The sequence below is a fragment of the Cydia amplana genome, chromosome 15, assembly GCF_948474715.1.
Source record: "Cydia amplana chromosome 15, ilCydAmpl1.1, whole genome shotgun sequence".
Taxonomy (NCBI): domain Eukaryota; kingdom Metazoa; phylum Arthropoda; class Insecta; order Lepidoptera; family Tortricidae; genus Cydia; species Cydia amplana.
Genome location: NC_086083.1, coordinates 3,582,504 through 3,609,497, shown reverse-complemented (window position 1 = coordinate 3,609,497; position 26,994 = coordinate 3,582,504). Strand labels below are relative to the sequence as shown.

Sequence of the window (26,994 nt, the reverse complement as noted above, 5' to 3'; positions counted from 1 at the left end):
GCTTTTACAGATTTTGGAAAAAACATACAGGGTGCGAGAAAAAGGTAATATTTGACAAACTTTTTTTTGATGCCAATCGATCCCATTCCTGTTGAGGATCAAAAGTTTGTATGGAACCAAAAAAAAATTCCGGCTAGAAAAGCCACAAATCGAGGAAAACTTTTCCCATACAATTTGTATGAAAATCAAAACTTTTATTTTTCACATGCTATTTTTCTATGACAATTGATTCCATTCTTATCTAGTATCAATAGTTTCTTTGGGGTCAACTTACGATAATGTACTAAAAAGCCACAAATTAATAAAAACTTTTTCCATTGACCCCAAAAAAACTATTGATGCTGGATAGGAATGGAATCGATTGGCATACAAAAATAGCATGTGAAAAATATAAGTTTTCATTTTCATACAAATTGTATGGGAAATGTTTTCCTCGATTTGTGGCTTTTCTAGCCGGAATTTTTTTTGTTCCATACAAGCTTTTGATCCTCAATAGGAATGGGATCGATTGGCATCAAAAAAAAAGTTTGTCAAAAATTACCTTTTCCTCGCACCCTGTATGTTTTTTCCAAAATCTGTAAAAGCCAATCTTCATTAATTTGAAATCGAGGGAAGGTCTTCTAAGACCGTTTTCTCGTAGCAGCACGGGATCTGGTAGCTGCCCTCACTGACCCAAAAAGAAAATCCATCCTGTATTAGTTAGTGTGGTTCAAATCTTGGAAATGGCATTTGAGCCACTTTCGGATTTACGATTGAGTTGAAATTTTGGATACGTATGCAAATCGGATGACAATGCAATCGGGTGACAAAAATGACTAATAACTAGTTTTTTGCCAAAAACTTATTCCCTATTCCAATATCTTATACTGATAGGGTATGCCCATTATAGGGGGCCCATTACTGGATCCACGTCCATTACCGGGGTTCCATTACTGGAGCTTTGGTGTCCATGACTGGAGAAAAAAACCATACTTTTAATTTATTAATTATGTGGAAACTAACTGCAGTATCTTTGATACAACACGCCTGAAACATGAAAGAAGGATAGGATATTCATCTTTTAACAAGCTAAGCGGTAGAACTTTTACATGTATCAGGGAAATATCACAAATACTCAAAATTTCCTCTTAAATGTCCCATGACTGGTGCCGTTACTATACATATATTACACAAAAAGGAATGGGGAAAATACACTAAAAATTGGAAAGAATTAGAAAGATATAAAGCAACTATACAATAGAAATATAGACAAATTAATCAGTCAGATCAGATAGCCATAGCTTCTTTAACCTCTCCTTGAACGACGCAACCGATTGTGCCTGCCTGAGCGAAACAGGATATATCCTCCGGATCCCAATCCTTCGAGTCCACCGGCGCAATAAATGCACTGCGTCCGGTCCCCCGGTCGCGGTCCGGCTAACTGGGCGGGTGTCTGTTATGACCCGCGGCCAAATGTCATAATAGGTCGCCAAACGGACGGCTTCGGTGGAATATTCGCCAAATACCGGTTTGGATTGCTCTAAGGAAGCAACGTCGTGGCCGAATAGTATATTCTTCCGGGTGCCGCTCCTGAGACATGTGATTGGCGCCCATCTATCACTAAAACACCTAAGTACATAACCTAAGCACATGCTCACTCACACTGTTCCATGTCCACTCTTAAACAATCTTAAGTTCACAAGCAGTATCCTTCGTGCTAAATTTACTGTTACTCGTTCCAGCGCCAAGCGAGAATGAATCTTCCACCCCATGGTACATTATATTTATACTCTTTTATCATTATGTAGGTGTCTCTAATCACTACCACTAACTCCGGGATCAGAAGGAATGTTAATTTGAAAGTCACTGGATATCAATTAAGATTTTATTATCGTTCTGCAATATTAACACACAATTAATTAAAACCAATTTTAATCAGTCAGTAAATTTAGCAAAACGTTACACTACTTATACGCAATTGGGAACTACCGGGCAAGTCGCAAGGCGGGGGACAACTGGCGAGGCCCGCGCTTCGTGGCTCGCATCTAGAATGCGTTGTCAGCATTCCTGTTACATTGTGTCCCTACAGTAGCCCCCCCCCCCCCCCCCCCCCAATTTTTGGGTTAAACAAAAATTTTATAAAATGATCCCAATAATATGTTCACCCTGTATGAATATCTTGGTATCGCATCGCTGTCGGTGTACACTGGACTTTAAACTTCATTGTAACCTGTAACCGTATCTGCTTACGTTGCGTCTCGCGGGTCGACCGGGCGGCAATACCAAGAATTCATACCGGTAGAATGTTACACTGTTGATAGGTAAAATAATATCATGGTTACAATCAAACTGAATGACATTTGTATCTACTGGAAATTAACATTTGTATAATTACACATTAAATTTTGACAAAATTAAACACAATTCTGAAAATTGAAAGTTGTAGTTTTTCTTAACTAACACATTTTACACACAAGGGTATGTCACTTGCACGAGGAAAATCTATGTTTGTAACACTTAGCACACCGTAGTTGGTTGGACCGCTTGGGGTGGTAGGGTCTGAACCCGAACCACCGGAGTTGCCAAACTCGCGGCACCCACTTCCTTCCGTAACCAGCCGACGAATTGCAAATAGGAGACTTATGGCTATCAAGCCAGCTACCACTATTAATATGATTGACAGGGTGTTCAATCGCGTCTCTACCTGAGTAACGTTCGACACCACTTGGGCCTGAGCGATAACTTCGTTATTAGCAGGTTTACTTTAAGCGTAGCCCATCTTGAAGATAATAATTGTAATAAATGTCTATGAAGGAATGAAATCAAATAAATACTACGACTCTTTATATTCCCAAAATATCATTAAATTGCAAATTAATTGGCATAATTTTTCCTTGTGCAATGGCTTACTAAACAAAAATATACCTAAACATGTTGTTACACGTGCGCTTAAAATGACCTGATTGCATTTACGCAACATCGTTAAATCAACAATAAAATTATTACAAACGTTCACAAAATAAGTAAATTAAACATGACCATAACATTTGTTACTAAGACATCTGTTATATTCATCTAAGCCTAACTCGTTGTAGCTACACAACCAGTATAACTTGACCTACGGGTATTCTACATCAAAACGAATAGGTCTACGAACGACTCGGCCACTTCTCGTCGTTCGAGGAATGGGCTGTACGTCCGTACTTTTAGGATTCAAATTAGTCTGTCCGTCGGTAATGTCAGTATGGTCGGTAGTCGGCTGATCCGACTCTATGTCACTAGCGTCATTTAATATGTACGCAGGTTTAAGACGATCTATGGAGATATTAACCACACGATCTGGAAGTTTAATTTTATAGACTTTGTCGAAACGCTTAAGAACCTTGAATGGACCGTCATACGGAGATTTTAATGGACGTCTAACTGTGTCGTCTCGAACAAAAACTTGAGTACATGTTTTCAAATCAGGATGAACAAAAAATGATCTAGAACTGCTGTGTGATTTTAAAGCGGGTTTAAACTTACCTATGGTTTGACGAATCCGGTCGACGAGAGTATCGTCGTCACCTGTCTCTGTACCAATAGTATCATAAAAATCACCTGGTAAGCGTATTTTTCTCCCGAATGTCATCTCGGCAGCACTAACGCTATTGTCGCTTCTCAGCGCTGCACGAAGACCTAACATAACTGATGGTAACTGATCTATCCATGAGTTATCAACCAAACTAGCTTTTAAAGACGTTTTTAATGATTTATTGAATTTTTCGACCATGCCATTACTCTGAGCGTGGTATGGTGTAGACCTTAGCTTTTTGATTCCTAGAATCTTAAGCAAATTACTGAACAAACTACTTTCGAACTGTCTCCCTTGATCGCTGGTCAATTTTAATGGACACCCATAACGTGTTATCCAGCCATCATCATCATCTGGTAGTGTGTGTACCTACCGCGCCAGTGAAAAGTATGATGGTATAAATAGCGTAAGTACGAGGGCGGGATGATAAGTTTCCGAAACGGCACAGAAATAAGACAATATATATAAATGTTATATTTTATTTTTCAACGTAGGTCCCTTCTGAGTCCACGCACTTGGCCCAACGTTTCTCCAAGGCTATTATCCCATTTCTAAAAAACGATTCTTCGAGTCCCTCAAAATACCTATTAACAGCTTCTATGACTTCAGAGTTCGACGAAAATTTTTGTCCGCCTAGCCACTTTTTGAGATTTGGGAACAAATGGAAGTCGCAAGGGGCCAAATCTGGTGAATACGGGGGATGAGGTAACAATTCGTAGTGCAAATCTTCGATTTTAGCCATTGCAATTTTAGCCGTGTGAACAGGGGCGTTATCCTGATGGAGTAAAATTTTTTTCTTATTTAAATGAGGCCTTTTCTCTTTGATTGCGTTATCGAGGTTTTGTAGCAGATCAGCATAATATTGGGCGTTAATGGTTCTTCCCTTTTGAAGGTAATCCACGAAAACCAGTCCTTTGGAATCCCAAAATACGGTTGCCATTACTTTACCGGCTGACAAAACCACTTTTGCTTTCTTAGGGGCAGGTTCACCCCGATTTGTCCACTGCCTAGACTGTTCTTTTGTCTCAGGCGTGTAGTGGTGGATCCACGTCTCGTCAACCGTTATGTAGCGACGTAAAAACTCGTTAGGATTATGCCTGTACTTCTTCAAACACTCCGTCGAAACATCCTTGCGGGTTAGTTTTTGCTCGTCTGTTAAGAGACGCGGCACCCAACGAGCACAGAGCTTGTTCATTTCCAAGTGTTGGTGCAAAATGTTAAAAACACGTTCTTTTGAAATGTTTACCATCTCTGCTATTTCCACCAACTTCACACGGCGATCATCCAATACAATTTTTTTTACTTTGTTGATAATTTCCGGAGTCGTTACCTCATTGGGCCGTCCGCTGCGGGGAGCATCTGTACAGCTCTGCCGACCACGTCTGAAGTCGACAACCCAAGTGTGAACTGTGCTTAAAGAAGGCGAAGAAGATCCTAAAACGCGATCCAGTTTGGTTTTAATTTGTGTTGCAGTTTTGCCTTTCAAAACATAAAACTTAATTACCGCACGCACTTCCGATTTTTCCATTTTCACGAAAATGAATACAGTTTTTCTTTAGGTCGCTTTAATATATTATTATTTATATTATAAAAACTTGATATTGCTTCCGCATTAACGTAAAAGCCAAGAGGTTAGAATGACATTATTACTTTTTTAATTATATTTTTTTTAATCTTTCATTTCGGAGACTTACCAGCCAGCCCTCGTATGTACTCGATGTAGGAAGTAAATGGGTAGGTGTGCGTAATCGGGCCGGGGCCGGGGATGCGGTTGGCGGCATGGTGTGAGTGTAAGATGCCGTCGGCGTGGGTGTTGAAGGTGTCTTTGAAGAGGTTGTTGAAGTGGTATTTAAAGGAGCCGTTGAAGGGGTCGTAAGAGCGGGCGGGTTATTATAATTGGTGTGAGCACTATGAAATAGAGTGTTTTAAATGAAACAATGAAATTAATTATGTTAAATCTTTATTTACAAGTAAAAACGTTTATACAAATAGATGCATATGAGAAATAAGGTTACATAGAGAATTAAATATAGGGTGAAATGAGTATTTATTCTTATTTTAATAAGACAACAAGATATACGATTGATAAGTAAGACTTTAGACAATTATGGTAGGTTAATAGCGTAATGACCCCAAGGTAGTGTTTTTTTATGGTCATTCATGATGAATCTTTTATCATCTAAACCGCATAACGTTTTTTTCTTAATTTCGGTAGTGAATAATCTATGTTTATTACTTCTGATAATACACATATCATCATAAAATGTTTTTGTTAAATTAAGACACTCTCGATAGTTCTCAAAGTGGATTTTTCTGACAGTTGCGGCTGTCACTCCTTTGTTTCTTTTAACACATGATTCTACCTTCTTCTTCTTTTCGTCGTTAATATCTTCTTTTTCCTCTAAGGTATAGGCATACATTTTAGATCTTAGTCCAATAAATTCATTAATAATACGACCTTTACTCTCATCTTTCATTAGACCCACAATTTTCTTATTCACTTTTGGGAAACCGTAAACGTTGTTTGTTGGAAAATCGGAAGTGTCATATTTAGTTATCAAATCTGGTTTTATATCTTCAAAGAAGTCGTTAGTACTAATTTCATAAATAAATGAATCCGTATCTGTGTATAACAAGGAACACTTATCCCCATATTTAACTTGCATGTAGTTGTAGTGGAAATCATACATTAGTGTTTTAGAAAGCTCTAAGATAGTGAATCCAACATATGTAGGTTTATGTTACTTACTTATATGTTACTTTTATTGGATTCAGTTGCACAGCGACCAAGTCTTGTGAGAAAATAATGCAGCTGTGGAAGTTTGGTTTTGAAATATATCGTTCAAGTCCGTATGTAGCTTTCGTTACACTTTTAATGTCCTCCCAATGCTTGCAAAAATGCATTATTATTCTTTTCTCTATGTTTTCAATACTTTTCCCAAAAATGCTGTTCACAAACAGTTTATATAGATCTTTTTCAAAAGTACTAGTTGCTTGAGCTCTTTTTTTAGAGTTTAAATCAACATATGGTTTTAACCATGCTTGTTGGTTAAAACTAAGGATCCTATGGATTTTTTTACATATGAGTCCATATTGCACACATTGTTTGAGATTTACACCATAGATAATATAATTAGATTTGTCTTCTAGTGTTAATAGTAATTTTTTTGTCTTTGAGTTGGGTGGTGCTTTTGTTTCAGCACAGAATGGGTAATCACTATGTGCGTCATGCAAGTATTTTGGATATTCTAAGTCTACTTCTAAAATATATCCAACTGTTGATTGTAGCTGTATGGACTCAATTTGAAACATATTAATTTCTTCTTCCGTTAACCATTTAAACCCATTAATAGGTAGGTATTGCATCATAGCCCACCCGTATAGGTTATTAACGTCAAGATAATTAATAAACTTGTTTTCCTCATGAGGATTAAAGTTCTTCATAAATTTATTATTTGCTATCGAATAGATATGAGCGCCGATAGGCATATAGCCGGCGGCGGCGCGCCGGTCAAAATTGGTCGGCGGCGGCGGCGAATCGGCGGCGTGGCCTTGAAACACCTTCGATTAATGAAAAAAGAATTTTAACCAAAATTTTACCGAAAAAACATGTTTTTGCTCTAAGGAAGTTATGAAATAAATGCATTTTTTATTTTCAAGGATAATTTATTGAGTAATGGTACGAAAAAAATTGATATCGTATAAACTGTGGATAAGCGGTATCGCGCGGCATCAGAGGTGGTCTTAATCATGGCGAGGCTTTGGCAGGAAGATCTTAGCGAGGCCCTTATCTTTTGTGCTAAGGTAAAAATTGCGGATTGACTGTATCAGGGAAACGTCTTGTCGACAGTCCAAAAAAAAAAACGAGCTCCGTCGTTAACCAATATCGACCCAGCAAAACCGATTTATGTCAAAAAGTGAGGCCCAACGCCGAGCTCCATGTAACACCGAAGACTTGATTTCGACGCCTCCCAATGCGAGGCCAGAGGATGAGCTGCAGGTAAGCATACAGCTAAGAATCGAACGCCAAGTGTAAGCTTGGCTGACGGCTGAACGCCTGGAGCGCCGATTGCGGCGCGCTTCTGTGCGAGGCCGAGCTGCAAGAGAGCAGAGCGAGGGTGCAAGCCGATAAAGACTGAAGCCATAGTGTTAAAGATCTGGAGCTTTTCTGCGGGCGCATTCGTGCGACGCCAAAGGCCGAGCTGAAATGGAGCTAAGATCGGATAAGGACCAATGCTCAAGCGTTTTAAAACAGGCCGAAAGTTGAGCTCCAAACAGGGCCAAAAACTTGCAGGTTCAGATAGCGGCTTAATTCCATGCGAGCGGTGCAAGGCCAAAGATTGAGCTGCGAGAGAGCAAAGCTTGAAATTTCAACAGTGGCCAAGTTTAATTGAGACCCGATTCCGACGCCCTTCCATGCGAAGCCAACGGCCGGACATTTGGACGTGGAAACGCTTAATATCTCAAAATTAACCCCATTTTATACCTTTTAAAAACGTTTAACCATGCTTGCAATGGTTAAATTCGCGGTAAATGACGGATGGTTAGCTGGCAAAATTAGTTATGCATTGGATCGGTAAACCAAAGATGTGGGTTCGAGTCTCACGTTAGCTAGAGTTGATCACAGTAAATTTTTTCATTGTGATTGACATGTCTAGTGTATATATACAATCTATAAATTGTAATGTGGAACGTTCCACAATAAAAATGGAAGGAAATCAGTATGTTTATTCTAGGCGGATTAGACTCTCGCGCGAGCCACGAGACGAGCCGCGAGCCGCGCCACGAGACGCGAGTGTAAGCGGTGGGCTCGCGGCTCGTCTCGTGGCTCGCAAGCTCGTCGAGCTAATATAATTTAAACACTAACGGCACGGCATAAGGTTTATAACCGAATGACAAGCCGAACGCGAGTGTAAGCGGTGGACTCGCGTCTCGTGGCGCGGCTCGCGGCTCGTCTCGTGGCTCGCGCGAGAGTCTAAATTACAAGCATATTGATGTTAAAATTGATATTAAATAATTTCGTTTCCCCAAGACTAGTAGCGCGGTTACTAGACAGATAAGTTTGCATTTGCCTTCGATATTTTTGAATGATATGGGCCTAAAATACCCTTTGAATGCCTATAAACTATTCGAAGTGGCGCCGTTAATGATCTAAACTGGATTAAAAATATATTATCTGATTCTGAAAGCAGTAGTAACTACCAAGGTCACGCCGATGCCACGCCGATAGCGCAGCGTCGGCGGCGGCGGCGCGAAAATTTTGTCGGCGGCGGCGGCGCGCCGGCGCGGCGCTCATATCTATAGTAACGCTTCATTACATGGCTTACACCACCCCTTATGCCTGCTTTTATAAATTGAATCATTTCGTAATCTGACAGAAGCTCGAGTTTCACACGTGTGAATTTTAACATAGCGCTCCATGAAAGGCTCGGAGCCGTATAATAATGACATGGGTCCAATTTATATGTTTCTAAACAAACTTTACGGAAATTTTCAAATACTTCGACTAGTAATAATACATCAGTTTTCAAATATAGATCACTGTATTCCCCTAGAGTTTTAATATTAAACTTTTCCCATACTTCTAGCGCATGCTTATAGTCTTTTTCTTCAATTTGTAAGTCGCTCAGCTTACTGTAAAAATCTTCCCTCGGAGGTAGAGTGTTTTCCTCGAGTCGCTCCCAACAGTTAACGTATTCATAAGGAAAAACACCTTTACGTGATAATAGTTTAATAGCAGTTGTTATTTCTATATTTGTGAAGGATGAGAGGTAGTTAGGCAAGATTTGATATTCCTCTTGCGAGAGATTGTTCACAAGCTCCTCAAGACTGCTTCCAAGAAATTTAAAAGAATCAATGAACCTGAGTGTAATATTATCTAGTTGTTTGGAAAATGAAATGTATTTTTCCTTGGTGTGTGGTATACATTTAATCTTACCATCAGCTTTGGCTAGTTCTTTTATAAATAAATGACTATCATATCCGCTTAGATTATGAAATATTATAGGTAAAAACTTTGGAATATTATAGTTCAAGTTACAGCTGTTGTGAGCTTTTCCTCGTATTTTCCCAGTCAGATGACAATGATCGATAACGCAATCATCTTCCAAAGGTTCTTCACAAATATGACATATATCTGAGTCTATATCCATTAGACTATCTGTATTAATCGGAAGGTGTGTGTTTTGAAGGATGTAACCTATCTTCTCAGCATCATTATATAGATTTTCAATAAATACTTGTACACAGTCTTCTCCGCGATATGAAAAAAATTTTGATAAGGTCTTATCATAATCACATTGGATAAAGTAAGCGAAACTACATGGAATGTGTTCGTTAATATCAAAAGTGTTTTTTGTTTTACTGTTTTTTCTATCAATGGGAGATAATATACACTCGAAATCCGCGTAGATAGTGTATGGGACTTTCATTTTATGATTATAGTCTTCAAATTCAATAGTTTTATCATCTTCTGCAGGAAGTATGATAGCTTTTCCACCACACCCCATTTTAGTATGTAAATCCAATTTTTGAGTAGAATGAAAGTGATGTAAACAGCTGTGACAATAATATTTCTTTCGACAGTTTCCTTGTTTAGAACTTAACAAACGTGATAAGTGTTTTATTGTAGTATAATGACATGTTGTTTCATCTTCATGAAACAATAAATTAACATGTCGAGTCTTGTTTTCTATAGGAGTCAACCTTGAATCGGTGGTAGTGGCGGAGTTGAAGTCGGTGGTAGTGGCGAAGTTGAAGTCGGTGGTAGTGGCGAAGACGGTGGTGCTGGTGGTGACGGAGAGCCTGGAGGTGCCGAAGAGCGTGGAGGTGCCGGAGAGCGTGGAGGTGGCGATGGAGGTGACGAAGGAGGTGACGATAGCGGGGGCGATGGTGGTGGTGTTAATGGTGAGTACATCACCCCCGGTTGTTGCGGCCTATCTCTAAGCATTACCACCCTCCCCCTCCCCCTCCCAAGACTATTTATATGCATGGGACGAGGTAAACGTACCCCCGCCCCATGACCAAGTCCTACCGGTGATGGAGGTGGCGTTGGTGGAGTCCACATCGTGTCACAATGAAACAACGACTGAAGATAGAGCTTTAAATAGTCCGTTGATATGCGAGTGGCGTGGTAGTGAGTAGCGGTTAATTAGTTATATCACATTATGAACATATTTTCCTTTAAGTATTATCAACTGCAATAAAAAATTGAACAATTATTAACCATTAATTAATTTATTTATATTTCCTCATTCGCAACTGGCTTAGTAATGAAACTTGAATTTATTATATGAGGCATGTTTTCGCAAAAGACGTGAACTTTTCCTTTAGTTATTTTATCTAGTTCTGACATCGTCCACACTAACATATTTTCCAATGTATTTTTATATGTTAAACAGTCCTCACTCAAATGCTTTTCATCTTTTTTTTCTTCTAAGCTCATATCTCCTCGCTCGGAAGTAACTTGCGGATTGGTGTCACTGTTAACAGGATTTAATTTTGTTTCAAAATTCTACACAATCGGTTTAATATTTACCCGTTGTTTGTTCACTCTGACGGAGAATTCTACTCCATCATCATCTCTCAAAACCTGTGAATATATATCTGATGTCCATGACTGAGCCATCGTTACTTCACGTTTATTACGTAGTTGATTTTCTTCACACGATATCTCCACTCGTAATATACTCACATCTTCATCGTTAGAACAGAGTGGTACTCTTGTTAGTTCAGTCTGTTTCAACCATACATATCTATTTGGTTCAATAGCACCTTTTGGCCCCATTAGAAGTTTTATAAACCAGCGACCTTGTAAGACGTTATCTGTTTTGTCTAATACATACGCTTTTGACACAAACCACTCGTTTGCGATTGTACACGAAGGAAAATAATAATCTCGCATCGATGGTGTTAACGTTACATTTCTATTTTCCACACCGCTAACAGATGACTCAATACTCAAAATCACTGACAACGGTAGTAAATTTGTAATAAACATTTTCAAAAGATAATAAAAACAACCACATCTATCACAAGTACGATGATAATAGTACACTCTGATTATTCTGCATTCGTATTTATCTGTTCACATTTGGCAGCATAACACCATTATTTCTAATAATAACACTTAGTGTTAACAAACATTATAGCTTGCCAATATTTTAATTGCGAACGTGATTACTAAAGGTAAATCAAAGTAATTACAGCTAAACAACGACAACAACATGAGTATTAATCAAAAATATGTATACAATTAATTTTAATTAAATTCATACTTACAATAATAAGGATAATTAATATGTTTATTCCAGAATTGTCTGTCCCACACCACCATTATCATACTAACACTAACACCGTCTCACAATCAAACATGAATAACCCTCCAGCTCTTACGACCCCTTCAACGGCTCCTTTAAATACCACTTCAACAACCTCTTCAAAGACACCTTCAACACCCACGCCGACGGCATCTTACACTCACACCATGCCGCCAACCGCATCCCCGGCCCCGGCCCGATTACGCACACCTACCCATTTACTTCCTACATCGAGTACATACTTACGCTATTTATACCATCATACTTTTCACTGGCGCGGTAGGTACACACACTACTAGACCAGTTTTACTACCAGGATCGCTACCAAACCATTTTCTGATGGTGGCGTGGGACATACAATAATCTACTACTGACATGCTCGAATCTCTCTACGGGTGGGTACTCATTAAACTCTGACAAAGTGTGTCTAGTTACCTTAGCTCGTTGACATTGCAGACAGCATTTTGCCCATAGTCCTACATCGCGATTCATACCTGGCCAGAAAAATCTACTAGCAATCATTTTTCTGGTGGTGCGGATCCCTGGATGACTTAAACCATGCACTGAATCAAAAGCTATCTTTCTAAAAGCGCTAGGCAAATAAGGTCTAATATTGCTTGTCAAAGTTTCGCAATAAATTGCCTTATTGCTCGTAGGCAAAAATACCTTTCTGAAATGCGATCTGTTGTTTTCGCTCGATGTTTCATTGGAAATATACTCGTCGTGTTCTTGCGCGTCAGCAATTGCACCGTAGTCGAGAATCGTGGGACAGGAAACGGTTTCTATTCTCGATATGTTTATCGATCAGATGCAGATTGTTATCTGCAGGAATATTGTTCTTACCTTCTATGTATCGTATGTCGGTTGTGAATTCGCTGATAAACAACAACTGCCTGGTTCTACGAGGCGTTTCTTTGTTGTTATCTACATATTTGAATGCGTAGATAAGAGGTTTGTGATCTGTAAAAATGATCAAGGGTTGTCCTTCGAACATTTTCCTAAAATATCGAACTCCAAGAAAAATACCTAACAGTTCTCTGTCATAAGTTGTAACTCTGCGGAGACATAAAAATACTAGGTACTATCGAGAGGATACTTCAACAAGATCCACAAGGAAAAGGAAACGAAGTGTTATCTCCATTCCAAAAACAAAGTCTGCATATGCTAGAAGACAGTATGTCGCTCTATCTGCAAAATTATATAACCGTATAGATAATGCCATTGATTTATATCCTTCTACGTATAAAGAATGTAAAAATAAGATATTAAACTGGCTAAAAACAAAAAATTACACAGAAGTAGAAGATTTATTAGTAACAATCACGTAACCTCTCTTCAATCCTACAATTCTTCTATCAGCTTTCATCCAATTTAATTATACCGTCTTATGTTAACCATACCGGTTTATGTTAACACATACACTTCACGCATCCGTGCGCACACACACACACACACACACACACACACACACACACACACACACACACACACACACATATACACACAAGTGGCTCATAGATATCTAGCTTAGATATCTCTTTTCTGTTTAAGTTACATGTTACGCTAATTTAAATGTAATTTTAATCTTAAGTTCTAATTCTATTTTTGTTTCTTTCAACCGTTGCTCTGTTATTGTACTTAGTAAACCAGTAAGGAAGAGCGGTGTCTCTTGACACAGGTATCTTGTATGCTTAAAAAGAGACACCAACCTGCATATTGTTAAGCTACTGTTACTGAATAAATCATTTTTTTTTTTTTTTTTTTTTTCTTTTTTTTTTTATAAGTACTGTACTTTTGTTGAGCGGTAGTCAACCTCTTTGAGAAATAGCCTAAGGGTTTCCACTTACCTCCTACCTGTACCTGTAGAACTGCGCCAACCGCATAATCAGAAGCATCTGACATGAGTGCCATGGGAGCATCGACGTGAGGATGAGACAAAGTAGCCGCATTCTTTAAGCTTTGCTTACATTTCTCAAAAGCCTCCGTTGACTCTGCAGGCCACTGGATCTTTGTTTTGTCCCTTTTCTTGCTATTGTGCAGGTACTTATTAAGCTCTGCCTGGTAAGATGCTGCTTTGGGTAAGTGAGCACGATAGAAATTTACCATACCTAGGAAACGGCGTAAGTCCTGGACGGTCTCGGGTTTTGGGTAGTCCGTTATTGCTTGCACTTTCTCTGGTAACGGCCGAATACCCTCTGTTGACACCTCGAAACCTAGAAAATCCAGCTTCGACTTACCGAAACAGCATTTTGACACATTGATGGTGATTCCAAACTGGCTCAGCCTCTCGAAAACGACTTGCAAATGTTTCTCATGCTCCTGTTCTGTCTCGCTAGCTATGAGAACGTCATCAATGTACACAAATATAAAGTCAAAATTTGGAAAAACTGTGGTATTCATGAACCTCTGGAAAGTCAGGGCTGCGTTTTTCAATCCGAAACTCATTTTTGGAAATTCGAACAAACCAAATGGAGTAATAATGGCGGTTTTTTCAATGTCCTCTTCAGCCACAGGAATAAAATGATAAGCTCTATTAATGTCTAACGTTGAAAATATTTTTTTGTTGTTCAAAATGTATGTAAAATCCTGAATACGCGGAATTGGATATCTGTCTGCCTTAGTAACTGTATTTAACCGTCTATAATCTCCACATGGGCGAAGTTCGCCGTTCTTTTTTGGAACGACATGCAACGGACTTGCCCAGGGACTTTTGGAAGGCCTGCAGATACCCATCTCCTGCATGAGCCTAAATTCCTCTTTAACTTTCTTGTAACGATCTGGAGGGAGTGGTCTAGCCCTAGCAAAAATCGGAGGTCCTTTCGTTTCAATATGATGCCTAACGTTGTGACTAGGTGGTTCTCTAAAATTTACAGGTTTCGTAATATCCGGGTATTTACTTAACAAGTCATGAAAAGGGTGATTTTCGTCTATAACTCTAATCGATGGATTATAACAATGCTCACTAGTTCCAATTACACTCAAATATGTCAAACTGTCTATTAATTTTTTTGATCTCAAATCTACAAGAAGGCCATAATTAACCAAAAAATCTGCGCCTATAATTGGTTGTCTGACATCTGCAATAATAAATGTCCATTTATATGCTCTTCTTTGTTGAAATAATTAGAAAATTAAACACTGGCCACACAAATACCTATTTGTCTAGTTTTAGGTTTCGATATTGCCACCAAGAGATGGCGCCTCTTTCTATGCGTTTCGTTGAGCGAACATGGCGAACAAGTATTCTTGTATGTGCATCGGTCTATGTGAAATAAATCGTTTCAAGTGATTTTACCTTGTTTCTCTGGAACCAAAGCCTATAATCCAACTGGTTATGGGCCCAGGAAACTCTGAAAATAGAAAAACCGAAGAAAATTACAAAGAAAAGTTCCAAAAAGTGTTACTCATTATCAGCGACATAACCTCAAAATGGATCCCATGAGGTCAACGAATTTGGAAAAGTTTGACGGAAATAACTTTAGACAATGGAGATTTCAAGTCAAATGTGCATTAAAGGCGAAGGGGATCGACATTTCAACTCCAAAACCAACTACAGACTCCAAGGAGTTGAAGGAGTGGTTAAAAAATGATGGCATGGCCATGTATATAATTACGTCTTCGATGGACTTCAAGCAAATTACACTCATAGAAAACTGCGAATCTGCTTCAGAAATTATGTCAAAACTTGAATCAATTTATGAACAAAAGAGTGAACTTTGCAAAATGTTAATCCACGAGAAGTTTTATCAGTATAAAATGTCACCGGGTGATAGTGTGGCACAACATATTTCGAAAGTGGAGACCTTAGCAAAACAATTGAAAGAAAGCGGCGAAACTGTTAGCGATATGGCAATAATTACCAAAATACTTGGGACACTGCCTCTTAAATATAGATCGCTGCGCCAAGCCTGGATGTCATTATCTTCTGATAAACAAACTCTTAATAACTTAACCGCTCGTCTATTAGATGAAGAAGCAAGCTTGGCATCTGTAGAAGAACAAGAGACAGCTCTTCTAGTAGCTGGGAAGTCATGGAAGAATCAACCTAAACAGAATCGAGATATACCGTCACAAAATCAGTCACAAGCTTCTGGGAGTGGTACAAACCAAAATAGAAACTCAAAACATCGTTTTGAATGTTATAATTGTGGAAAGCGGGGTCATTTTTCAAAAGAGTGTCGCTTTCCAAGAAAATCCAAGAATGGGAAATCGCAGAAGGAAGCTACAGACATGATGGCATTTAATATAGAAGATAGCTCTTTTCATGCGGAAGAAAACACTTGGATCTTAGACAGTGGGTCATCGGCTCACATTACTTATAGGAAGGACTACTTCTCTGAACTTTATGAGTGCGACCAGAAATCATTGACATTAGGAAACAAACAAACTGTCGAAGTGTGTGGTATCGGCAAAGTGTTAATAAAAAGACTTGTCAATGGACAGTGGGAGAATAGTGAACTGCAAGGTGTGCTGTATGTACCAAGTTTTCATAGAAACTTATTTTCTGAGGGTGTGATAATAAGAAAATCTTACACTATTATAAAGAAAAACTTGAGTGCGTTAATTTATAAAGACAATCAAGTAGTTATGAGCGCTAAAATCACAGAAAATAATTTATATGTGTTAAATATAAAAACAGTGGTTCCAGAAACTTGTAATTTTGTGCTAAAAGACCAAAATGACATTAAAAAGTGGCATGAACGCTTATGTCATATTAATCTAAAAGAAATTAAAACAATGTGTGCGAATAGTGTTGTTGAAGGTCTAAAAATAAAAGACAATGAAAAAACTGACTTTGTTTGTGAGGCATGTGCATATGGGAAACAATGCAAGTTTCCATTTCACAAATCTGTAAGAGGAGAACTACAGCCTGGTGACTTAGTATACAGCGATGTCTGTGGACCCATGAGCCACACTTCAGTCCAAGGAATGAGATACTTTGTGTTATTCAAAGATGCAGCTACAAGTTACAGGCATGTATATTTCATTAAAAATAAAAGTGATGTCATAGAAATGTTCAAGAAGTATAATAATATTGTGAAAAATAAATACATGCACAGTGTTAGATATTTGCATACTGATAATGGTGGAGAGTATGTAAATAAAGTTCTTCAAGATTATATGGACAAAGAGGGGATAATTCATGAGCGCACTGCCCCCTACACATCTCAACAGAACGGTCGGGCCGAACGCGAGCTACGTACAATTGTTCAAGCTGCTCGTTCAATGCTGTACGCAAGAGATGTGCCACTAAATCTATGGGCAGAAGCTGTAAACTGTGCAGTGTACATATTAAACAGAACATCCTCTAGCCAAACTCCAATGAAAACACCATTCGAGCTGTGGAATGGCACCAAACCAAAACAAATGGTAGTGTCGGCTATGTCCATATTCCCGATCAGTTAAGAACGAAGCTGGAAAAGAAGAGTGAGAAAATGATATTAGTTGGTTATGATAACACCAACTACAGAATGTATGACATAAATACAAAGACAGTAAAAATATCTAGAAATGTCATATTTGATGAGAATCAAGTACCAGAAATAAGAAAAAATATAGTGCAAATGTGTCTTGAGGATGATAGTAAAGAGAAGAACTGTGAAGAGACTGAAGAGGAAGTAAGTCTAGTGGATGATACACTGGTAGAAGCCTCTATATCAGGGTCAGACAGCATACTAAGTTGTAACAGTGATGATCAAACGTATGAGCAGTCTGAAGACATAGAACTCGTGCCACGTAGAGATATACTTCTAAGACCACGAAATAACAGAAACTTGGAAGCTAATTTCGTCGAGCTGTCATTGCCTCAAACATATGCTGAAGCCTTGCAGAGCCCGCAAAGAAAAGAATGGTCAGAAGCTATTAAAGAAGAACTGTCGGCACACAAAGAAAATAATACATGGAGTCCAGTTGAAAGGTCCGGTCAACGCACTCTAACTACAAAATGGGTTTTTGCTATAAAGAAAACTGAAAATGATCAAACACGTTATAAGGCTCGTTTGTGTGCTCGAGGATTTAACCAGATCAAAGATGTAGACTATCAGGAAATATTCTCTCCGACAACAAGGTATGACTCTATTAGAATACTTCTGTCTATTGCAGCAAAATATAAATTAGAAATTCAGCAATTTGATGTAAAAACTGCTTTCCTTAATGGGTACCTTGATGAAGATATTTTTATAGAAATTCCTGATGGTGTTCCATTAAATAAAAAATATGTATTAAAATTAAATAAATCTCTGTATGGTCTGAAGCAGGCCTCTCGTTGCTGGAACAAAAGGTTTACCCATTTCTTAACTAAATATGGATTTGTACAATCGCAGGCAGATAATTGTATATATATAGGGATTTTTAATGGGACTAAAGTGTTTCTAATCATTTATGTTGATGATGCCCTTGTAATTTCCTCCAATAAAAAGATTATACAAGAAATAATAAACTATTTAAAGCAAGCTTTCAAAATTAAAGAATTAAATTTGAAATACTTTGTTGGCATGGAAATTGAAAGAACTGATGACTGTATATGTATTCATCAAAAAGAGTATATTAGGCAAATAATTGATAAGTTTTGTATGAGCTCTGCAAATCCGGTTAGTACCCCTGCAGATGTTAATGTGATTATAACTAAAAATATAGATGAAAATACTGTGGATTTTCCATATAGGGAAGCTATAGGCTCCTTGTTGTTTTTGTGTTCAGTCTCGAGGCCTGACATTTCATACGCTGTGAATGTACTAAGCAGATATGTAAATAATCCAAATCAACAGCATGTAAACGCTGTTAAACGCATAATTAGATATCTGATCAACACTCAGGATTTGTGTATAAAGTATGGAGAAAGTGAAGATCTTGTTGGTTTTTCAGACTCTGATTATGCAAGTGACGTAGATACACGCAAGTCAACTACAGGATATATATTTAAAATGAATAATGGTCCAATAACGTGGTCTAGTCAAAAACAAAAAACCATTTCTCTCTCCACAACCGAGGCAGAATTTGTCGCAGCTTGTGAAGCCGCAAAGGAGATTCTGTGGCTGAAGCTTCTTGTGACAGAATTGGGTGAAAAAATTGACCATGTTGTGTTACATGTTGATAATCAATAAGCAATTAAGCTTATTAATAATCCTGTTTATCATAAGAGAACAAAACATATTGATGTAAAATATAACTTCATAAGGGAAAAAGTAGAGCTGGGCATAATTAAAATTAATTATATACCAAGTAAAAGTCAATTAGCAGATATTTTAACAAAAGCTTTGCCCACTCAAACTTTTACCTATCTAAGAGATAACATTTTGTCTAGTTAAGTTTTTTTTTTGGTCCTTTTAAAGTGTTGAACTAAACCAGACTGATGTTTATATTTTTGCTATACTGGTTTGGTTGAACAATTCTTATTGTTATTTTAGAGTGTTAAATTTTAGTGGGAGTGTTGAAATAATTAGAAAATTAAACACTGGCCACAGAAATACCTATTTGTCTAGTTTTAGGTTTCAATATTGCCACCAAGAGATGGCGCCTCTTTCTATGCGTTTCGTTGAGCGAACATGGCGAACAAGTATTCTTGTATGTGCATCGGTCTATGTGAAATAAATCGTTTCAAGTGATTTTACCTTGTTTCTCTGGAACCAAAGCCTATAATCCAACTTTCTTAAACCAAGGTTAAGCTCTAGAGTCTTTAAACCGTATGTTTTAATTTCGGAATCATTTGCAGCATATAATTTGCACACACTTTCACCAATTGAATATTTGTTTCTCACTGGTATAACACTAACGTCGGCACCTGTATCTATTAGGAAACGAAAACCACTGTTAGAGTCTGTCACGGATAGGCGGTGTGACGGTGGAGTTGTACAAGCTTCCGCCACCTCTTGTACTCCTACTCGTTTCCCGAAGACTGACCTCTGGACCACGCACACGGTGGAACACAACGTTGCGCCTTCTCTCTGTATCTAAAATGGTATGAACAGAGCCAATCTGGGCTATCAGGCGTTCTTCTAGTGCTGCTCCTTCCGCGCGATTCAGAACGTTGTCGCATGCCACTCCTGGAAACAGATCTTCCCCTCTGTCGGAACCGGCCACGGCCCGACCGTCTCGTGTGCTCCTCCAGTCCGCAAATCCTGCCTTCGAGCCTCTCTAAGGCAGCTAGGACAGCTGTCATCTCCGGAGACTGCGTCACTCCGCCCCGCGAAGTAGACGCCTGCACCTCCGCAACGTGTGGAGTCGGCCTAACCGCCTCCAACACTTTGTCCGCTATTGCAGCCAGGCTATCCAAGTTCTGGCTGTCGGCGACGGCGACTGCTGCTCGTGCTGCCTGAGGTAGATGGTTTTGCCACAATATGCATAGCGTTTGATCAGGCACTTTACCCCTGGCGAGGTCTCGCATCTTCCTGAGTAAGTGCGACGGTTTCTGCTCACCCAGTTCCATATCGCTAAGGAGCTTCTGCAATTGCGCCTTAGCAGAATCTTCATAAATCGCCAAAAGCTTTTCTTTAAGGGCTTCATATTTGCCAGTAACTGGTGGCTGTAGCAGAAGGTCGGTGATCTGCCCTATCGCACTTTTTGTGAGCTTCCCTAAAACTAGGTCATACCTCGCCTGATCCTTGAGGTGCTGAGGATTTAATATAGCTTCAACTTGTAAAAACCAGTGTCTCGGCTGATCAGCCCAAAACTCCGGCAGTCTGGATGCAACTGTGACTGCTGCCAGGTCCAGCTGCGCGTCGGTCCTCTCACTCGACGCTGCAGGCGGCGCGTCCGCCGGCTGCTGCTGCAGCGGCTGCTGCCCAGCGACGCCGGGCGCTCCGCCAGCACCGTTTTCCATTTTCCTAATGGCTTTATTTCCCTGCCCCAGTTAGTTCCCGCAAAGTGAGTTGCCCCCGTACGCAGTTAAAAACAAATTCGATTTGGTACACAGTCTTTAAAATTGTCTTTCACTTTTCACTGCACTGTAAGTTTATATTATAGTCTTTGTGTGCCCCGTTGTCGGGGTCACCAGATTGTAGGTGTCTCTAATCACTACCACTAACTCCGGGATCACAAGGAATGTTAATTTGAAAGTCACTGGATATCAATTAAGATTTTATTATCGTTCTGCAATATTAACACACAATTAATTAAAACCAATTTTAATCAGTAAATTTAGCAAAACGTTACACTACTTATACGCAATTGGGAACTACCGGGCAAGTCGCAAGGCGGGGGACAACTGGCGAGGCCCGCGCTTCGTGGCTCGCATCTAGAATGCGTTGTCAGCATTCCTGTTACATTGTGTCCCTACAATTACAATCTGCGGGTAGGAGAGAAGGGTCATTTTCGCGACTACCGACAGATTAATTAACAAATATTCGGGTATACACAGATCATATTTTTAATCACTACCTACTGAATGCCATTATTTTAACCTAACTCACACTAAATAATTATAATTTATTCTCGAAATCTTATGAAATATCACACTATTAACTCACAATTGAATCTTCCTTTTATCCACATCCCCCTCCTCGTCCGCATCCCACTACACATCCCACTCCTAGTCTATCTGATCGACGACGTTGATAGGTACTAGTCCTTGATCCCGCCGCTCCAACCGCTCTAAGTGCAGCTGCTGACGGCGAAATAGGTCCAACAACCTTTGGATCCTTGGGCATCGATCAGGTTCTCGTTGGATAGGTCTCACTACAGCCACAGGCTTGTTGGTGTTTATGGTGACGGTGGCAGACGAGGACGTGGAGGTGGCAGACGAAGTCGGTGGTAGTGACGGAGAGCATGGAGGTGACGAAGGAGGTGACGATGGTGGTGACAATAGCGGGGGCGTTAATGGGGTGTATATCACCCCCGGTTGTTGGGGGCTATCTCTGGTTATTACCCTCTCCCAAGACTATCCGCTCCAACCGCTCTAAGTGCAGCTGCTGACGGCGAAAAATCCAACCATTGATATAGTATAAAGAACTGGATACCCAATCAGCCGCCAAAAATGGCCCCACAAAAGTGATGTCAAAACAGATCATGCATTACTTTTTCGTTTAGTCTTGTTTGAAACGCTCAAATGTGAAGTTGTCAACAATTACGAAATGTGCCGTTAAAATATGTAAAAATAACAATGATAAAACAAGGAAAAAGGATGGAATGTATTTCTTTCGGTTAGTTCTTTGGATAGCATTACATAATTTATGTAATCTGGTGGTAATTTTATGGTTTTGAATAAATTAATTTGTTAGTACCAAAGAAGGGATGTCAAGGAACAAAATTCTATTGAGTCGATGTGAGGTCAATATTTTTTTATATTTTTATATGGAATTCATAAGAAATAATATTATGTTTAAATTGAAGATTTCCAAGAAAACCTATGCGACGTGCAAAGTGGACTGCTATTTAATTATAGCAAGAGATAGGGGTGATGCAGTTTTAAACAAGGCAAAACGGCACTTGTGTGTTTGGCCCATTTCCCTGTTTCCGACATATACACCACCAATAAGGGCTTATATCGACTAACTGTAAATGCTAAACCTGTCGGAACACAGTGACAACCACAGGATTTTTTTTTTATAAAGTATAGGTAGACTTTATAAAAAAAATCCAATCAGTATCTAAATGTCCCCGTGCACCCGTGCTATGTAGATCTTAAATACACAGTTATTTAATAAGTAGAATTTATTTCAAGGAAATTAGTATTTAAAGACATATACTTACGAATTAAAAATTTAATTTGTTTGAATTTGAACCACGAATTAATTTTATTTGAGCTCCCGATTAAATTAAATTTGTTTTATTTATTACTTCAATTTTAATATTTTCCTGTACAGTAATACATATTAAAGTGTACCAAAGTGACTCCATTCGTTCATTATTCTCGTTTGACGTTGTTTGACGTAAATACGTTACGTTTAGTGCCATCGGACTAAATTTTTTAACAGTGTTGGTACTTATGTTTGCAAATTTGACACTTAATGCTTACGACATTAAGCTCTTTTCTGTACGAAACATTTATCTTGACTCAAAATTTACGTAAGCGTTTTTATCATCAATGCAAATGGTGCGAAACGTCATTGGGATCCACATTTCTTGACGTTTTTGTTCTGCTTTGTGTCTATTTCTTTTATATTAAGTCAGTGGGTCCAACAACCTTTGGATCCTTGGGCATCGATCAAGTTCTCGTTGGATAGGTCTCGCCACAGGCTTGTTGATGATGACGGTGGCAGACGAAGTCGGTGGTGGTGGCGAAGACGGTGGTGGTGACGGAGAGCGTGGAGGTGACGATAGCGGGGGCGTTAATGGGGTGTACATCACCCCCGATTGTTGTGGGCTATCTCTGGGTATTACCACCCTCCCCCTCCCCCTCCCAAGACTATCCGCTCCAGGTTCTATAAGTGCAGCTGCTGACGGCGAAATAGGTCCAACAACCTTTGGATCCTTGGGCATCGATTAGGTTCTCGTTGGATAGGTCTCACCACAGCCACAGGCTTGTTGGTGTTGATGGTGACGGTGGCAGACGAGGACGTGGAGGTGGCAGACGAAGTCGGTGGTAGTGGCGAAGGCGGTGGTGGTGACGGAGAGCGTGGAGGTGACGATGGAGGTGACGATAGCGGGGGCGTTAATGGGGTGTACATCACCCTCGGTTGTTGTGGGCTATCTCTGGGTATTACCACCCTCCCCCTCCCAAGACTATCAGCTCCAACCGCTCTAAGTGCAGCTGCTGACGGCGAAATAGGTCCAACAACCTTTGGATCCTTGGGCATCGATCAGGTTCTCGTTGGATAGGTCTCACCACAGCCACAGGCTTGTTGGTGTTGATGGTGACGGTGGCAGACGAGGACGTGGAGGTGGCAGACGAAGTCGGTGGTAGTGGCGAAGACGGTGGTAGTGACGGAGAGCGTGGAGGTGACGAAGGAGGTGACGATGGTGGTGACGATAGCGGGGGCGTTAATGGGGTGTACATCACCCCCGGTTGTTGGGGGCTATCTCTGGTTATTACCCTCTCCCAAGACTATCCGCTCCAACCGCTCTAAGTGCAGCTGCTGACGGCGAAATAGGTCCAACAACCTTTGGATACTTGGGCATCGATCAAGTTCTCGTTGGATAGGTCTCGCCACAGGCTTGTTGATGATGACGGTGGCAGACGAAGTCGGTGGTGGTGGCGAAGACGGTGGTGGTGACGGAGAGCGTGGAGGTGACGATAGCGGGGGCGTTAATGGGGTGTACATCACCCCCGATTGTTGTGGGCTATCTCTGGGTATTACCACCCTCCCCCTCCCCCTCCCAAGACTATCCGCTCCAGGTTCTATAAGTGCAGCTGCTGACGGCGAAATAGGTCCAACAACCTTTGGATCCTTGGGCATCGATTAGGTTCTCGTTGGATAGGTCTCACCACAGCCACAGGCTTGTTGGTGTTGATGGTGACGGTGGCAGACGAGGACGTGGAGGTGGCAGACGAAGTCGAAGTCGGTGGTAGTGGCGAAGGCGGTGGTGGTGACGGAGAGCGTGGAGGTGACGATGGAGGTGACGATAGCGGGGGCGTTAATGGGGTGTACATCACCCTCGGTTGTTGTGGGCTATCTCTGGGTATTACCACCCTCCCCCTCCCAAGACTATCAGCTCCAACCGCTCTAAGTGCAGTTGCTGACGGCGAAATAGGTCCAACAACCTTTGGATTCTTGGGCATCGATTAGGTTCTCGTTGGATAGGTCTCACCACAGCCACAGGCTTGTTGGTGTTGATGGTGACGGTGGCAGACGAAGTCGAAGTCGGTGGTAGTGGCGAAGACGGTGGTGGTGACGGAGAGCGTGGAGGTGACGATGGTGGTGACGATAGCAGGAGCGATGGTGGTGACGATAGCGGGAGCGATGGTGGTGGTGTTAATGGGGTGTACATCACCCCCGGTTGTTGTGGGCTATCTCTGGGTATTATCACCCTGCCCCTCCCCCTCCCAAGATTATTTATAGGTATGGGACGAGGTAATCGTATCCCCGTCCCATGACCAAGTCCTACCGGTGATGGAGGTGGCGTTGGTGGAGTCCACATTGTGTCACAATGAAACAACGACTGAAGATAGAGCTTTAAATAGTCCTTTGATATGCGAGTAGGGGTTAATTAGTTACATTACATTATGAAAAATTTTACTTAAAGTATTATCAACTGCAATAACAAGTTGTTTTCAAGCGTTAAAACGATTATTAGCCGTTAATTAATTTATTTATATGTTCCTTCTCTTGTTTCTTATTTTCAGCCGGTTTAGTAATGAAACTTGAATTTATTATACGAGGCATGTTTTCGCAAAAGAAGAAAGAAGTGAACTTTGCCTTTAGTTATTTTATCTAGTTCTGACATCGTACACACTAACATATTTTCCAATGTATTTTTATACCTACGTTAAACAGTCATCACTCAAATGCTTTTCATCTTCTTTTTTTTCTTCTAAGCTCATATCCTCGCTCGGAAGTAACTTGCGGATTGGTATCACTGTTAACAGGATTTAAATTTGTTTCAAAATTCTTCACAATCGGTGTGATATTTACCCGTGGTTTGTTCACTCTGACAGAGAATTCTACTCCATCATCATCTGTCAAAACCTGTGAATATATATCTGATGTCCATGACTAAGCCACCGATACTTCACGTTTATTACGTAGTTGATGCACTCTGTTGTTGCTTCCATATGGCTTTTTTAGTCATCGCGCTTTTTCATTTTAAATTCAACTTTAGGCAGACATACATGTCTGGACTGCATTTTTTGCAAACAGTATTACTTTGTGCAACATGAAAATCTACGATCCAATTTATTATTTACTTTTAACTTCTTTAAATCCCGAAGACATTGAGTGGTACCGAAGATATATATATATCCGGCTGCACCTGTGTTCGAAATGGACGCTATGTGTCGATTCTAGATGTAAGTATTTTTTAAACTTTTGTAATTTTCAAACTAAGTTAAAATTGCCGTTTTAACGCAAGCGAGTGTTATAAGATATTTTCGTGTGTCCCCTTTTGGAGTGAATATATGCTTTTATATACTATAAAAGCTATAAAAGTGCTTACTTAGACGCCTGTAGAGCGGAGCTTGTGTTCCCGATTATCGACCGGGAATGATTGACAGGATTCTAAGTGTAATAGAATCGAATAGAAGAAAATACCGTATAGCTTCTTGACAAAGAACGTTTTTAAAATGAGCACTGCTTTAAAGTCACTTCGAAGTGGCAGCTTCCTCATACTTTGCATTTAATATTAGAACGACTAATCGTACTGTACAAATATTTTGCGATTTTGAAATTGAAAGATAAATGTGCTTTAAGAGACTGCGCGATTTCCTGATCCTAATAGCTACTTTTAGGGAAGTTTTATTGTCAACAGGATGTACTTTTAACATGTGGCTCTACGCAGCCGGTGACATACATTAGGAGACCCTTGACTGTAGTGTACATAATAGATCTTAGTTGCCACTTTGAAAGTTGTGCATAAAGCCTTTCTGTACCGACAACATCTAAGTGTCGATTTACCTAAAAAAAAATAGTTCGTTGCGCAGATTCTGCGTAAAGGTTAGGTTTCGATAAAATGAATAGAATAATTATTGTTATTCTCTTTTTGTTTTAGCAATTCTTCACGATTCCAGGCGACGTGGTTCTCGAAGTTCTGGATAAAGCGACCGAGGAAACGCAAGATGTACTGTGGAAGGCATGGACGCGCCACCATGGAAGGTTGTCAAATAAAGAACGAAATAGAATCAACCAAGATTTAGATTTTAATATTAGTCAACTATATAAGTAAATTAATTTCAGAATTTTTTTCATTTTTAAACATAGATATCTCTATAAGAAATACGTAACTAGATGCTTTTAAACTAGTATAGTTGTTTTTTATGCATTTTCGGAACTAATGTGTAGACTGAGTGTTGAGTCATCTTCAAACGGTTGACTATCCGAATATGGTGATTCTGTAAAGATAAAGAGTGCATGGATACCCAATTTTAAACATAGTTTAGTACATAGTTCACACATGTATCTTTCAAGGGATAAGAGAGTAACACTGTTCTGTCATGTAGAGCAACTATGTTAAATACGTACGCACCTACAATTGAAATGCTTATCTGTATATGAGAAACAACGTATTGATTTAAATCGATTACACTCTCTCAAA

At 39.8% G+C, this 26,994-nt stretch overlaps 1 protein-coding gene across 1 annotated transcript; it reads right to left on the bottom strand.

Annotated features, from left to right (window-relative positions):
* Nucleotides 1-19,747: 19,747 nt before the first annotated feature.
* LOC134654775 (uncharacterized) lies at nt 19,748-20,689 on the bottom strand. The gene has a single exon (XM_063510246.1). The coding sequence runs from the start codon at nt 20,687-20,689 to the stop codon at nt 19,748-19,750; it is 942 nt and encodes a 313-aa protein (XP_063366316.1).
* Between the last annotated feature and the right edge of the window lie 6,305 nt (nt 20,690-26,994).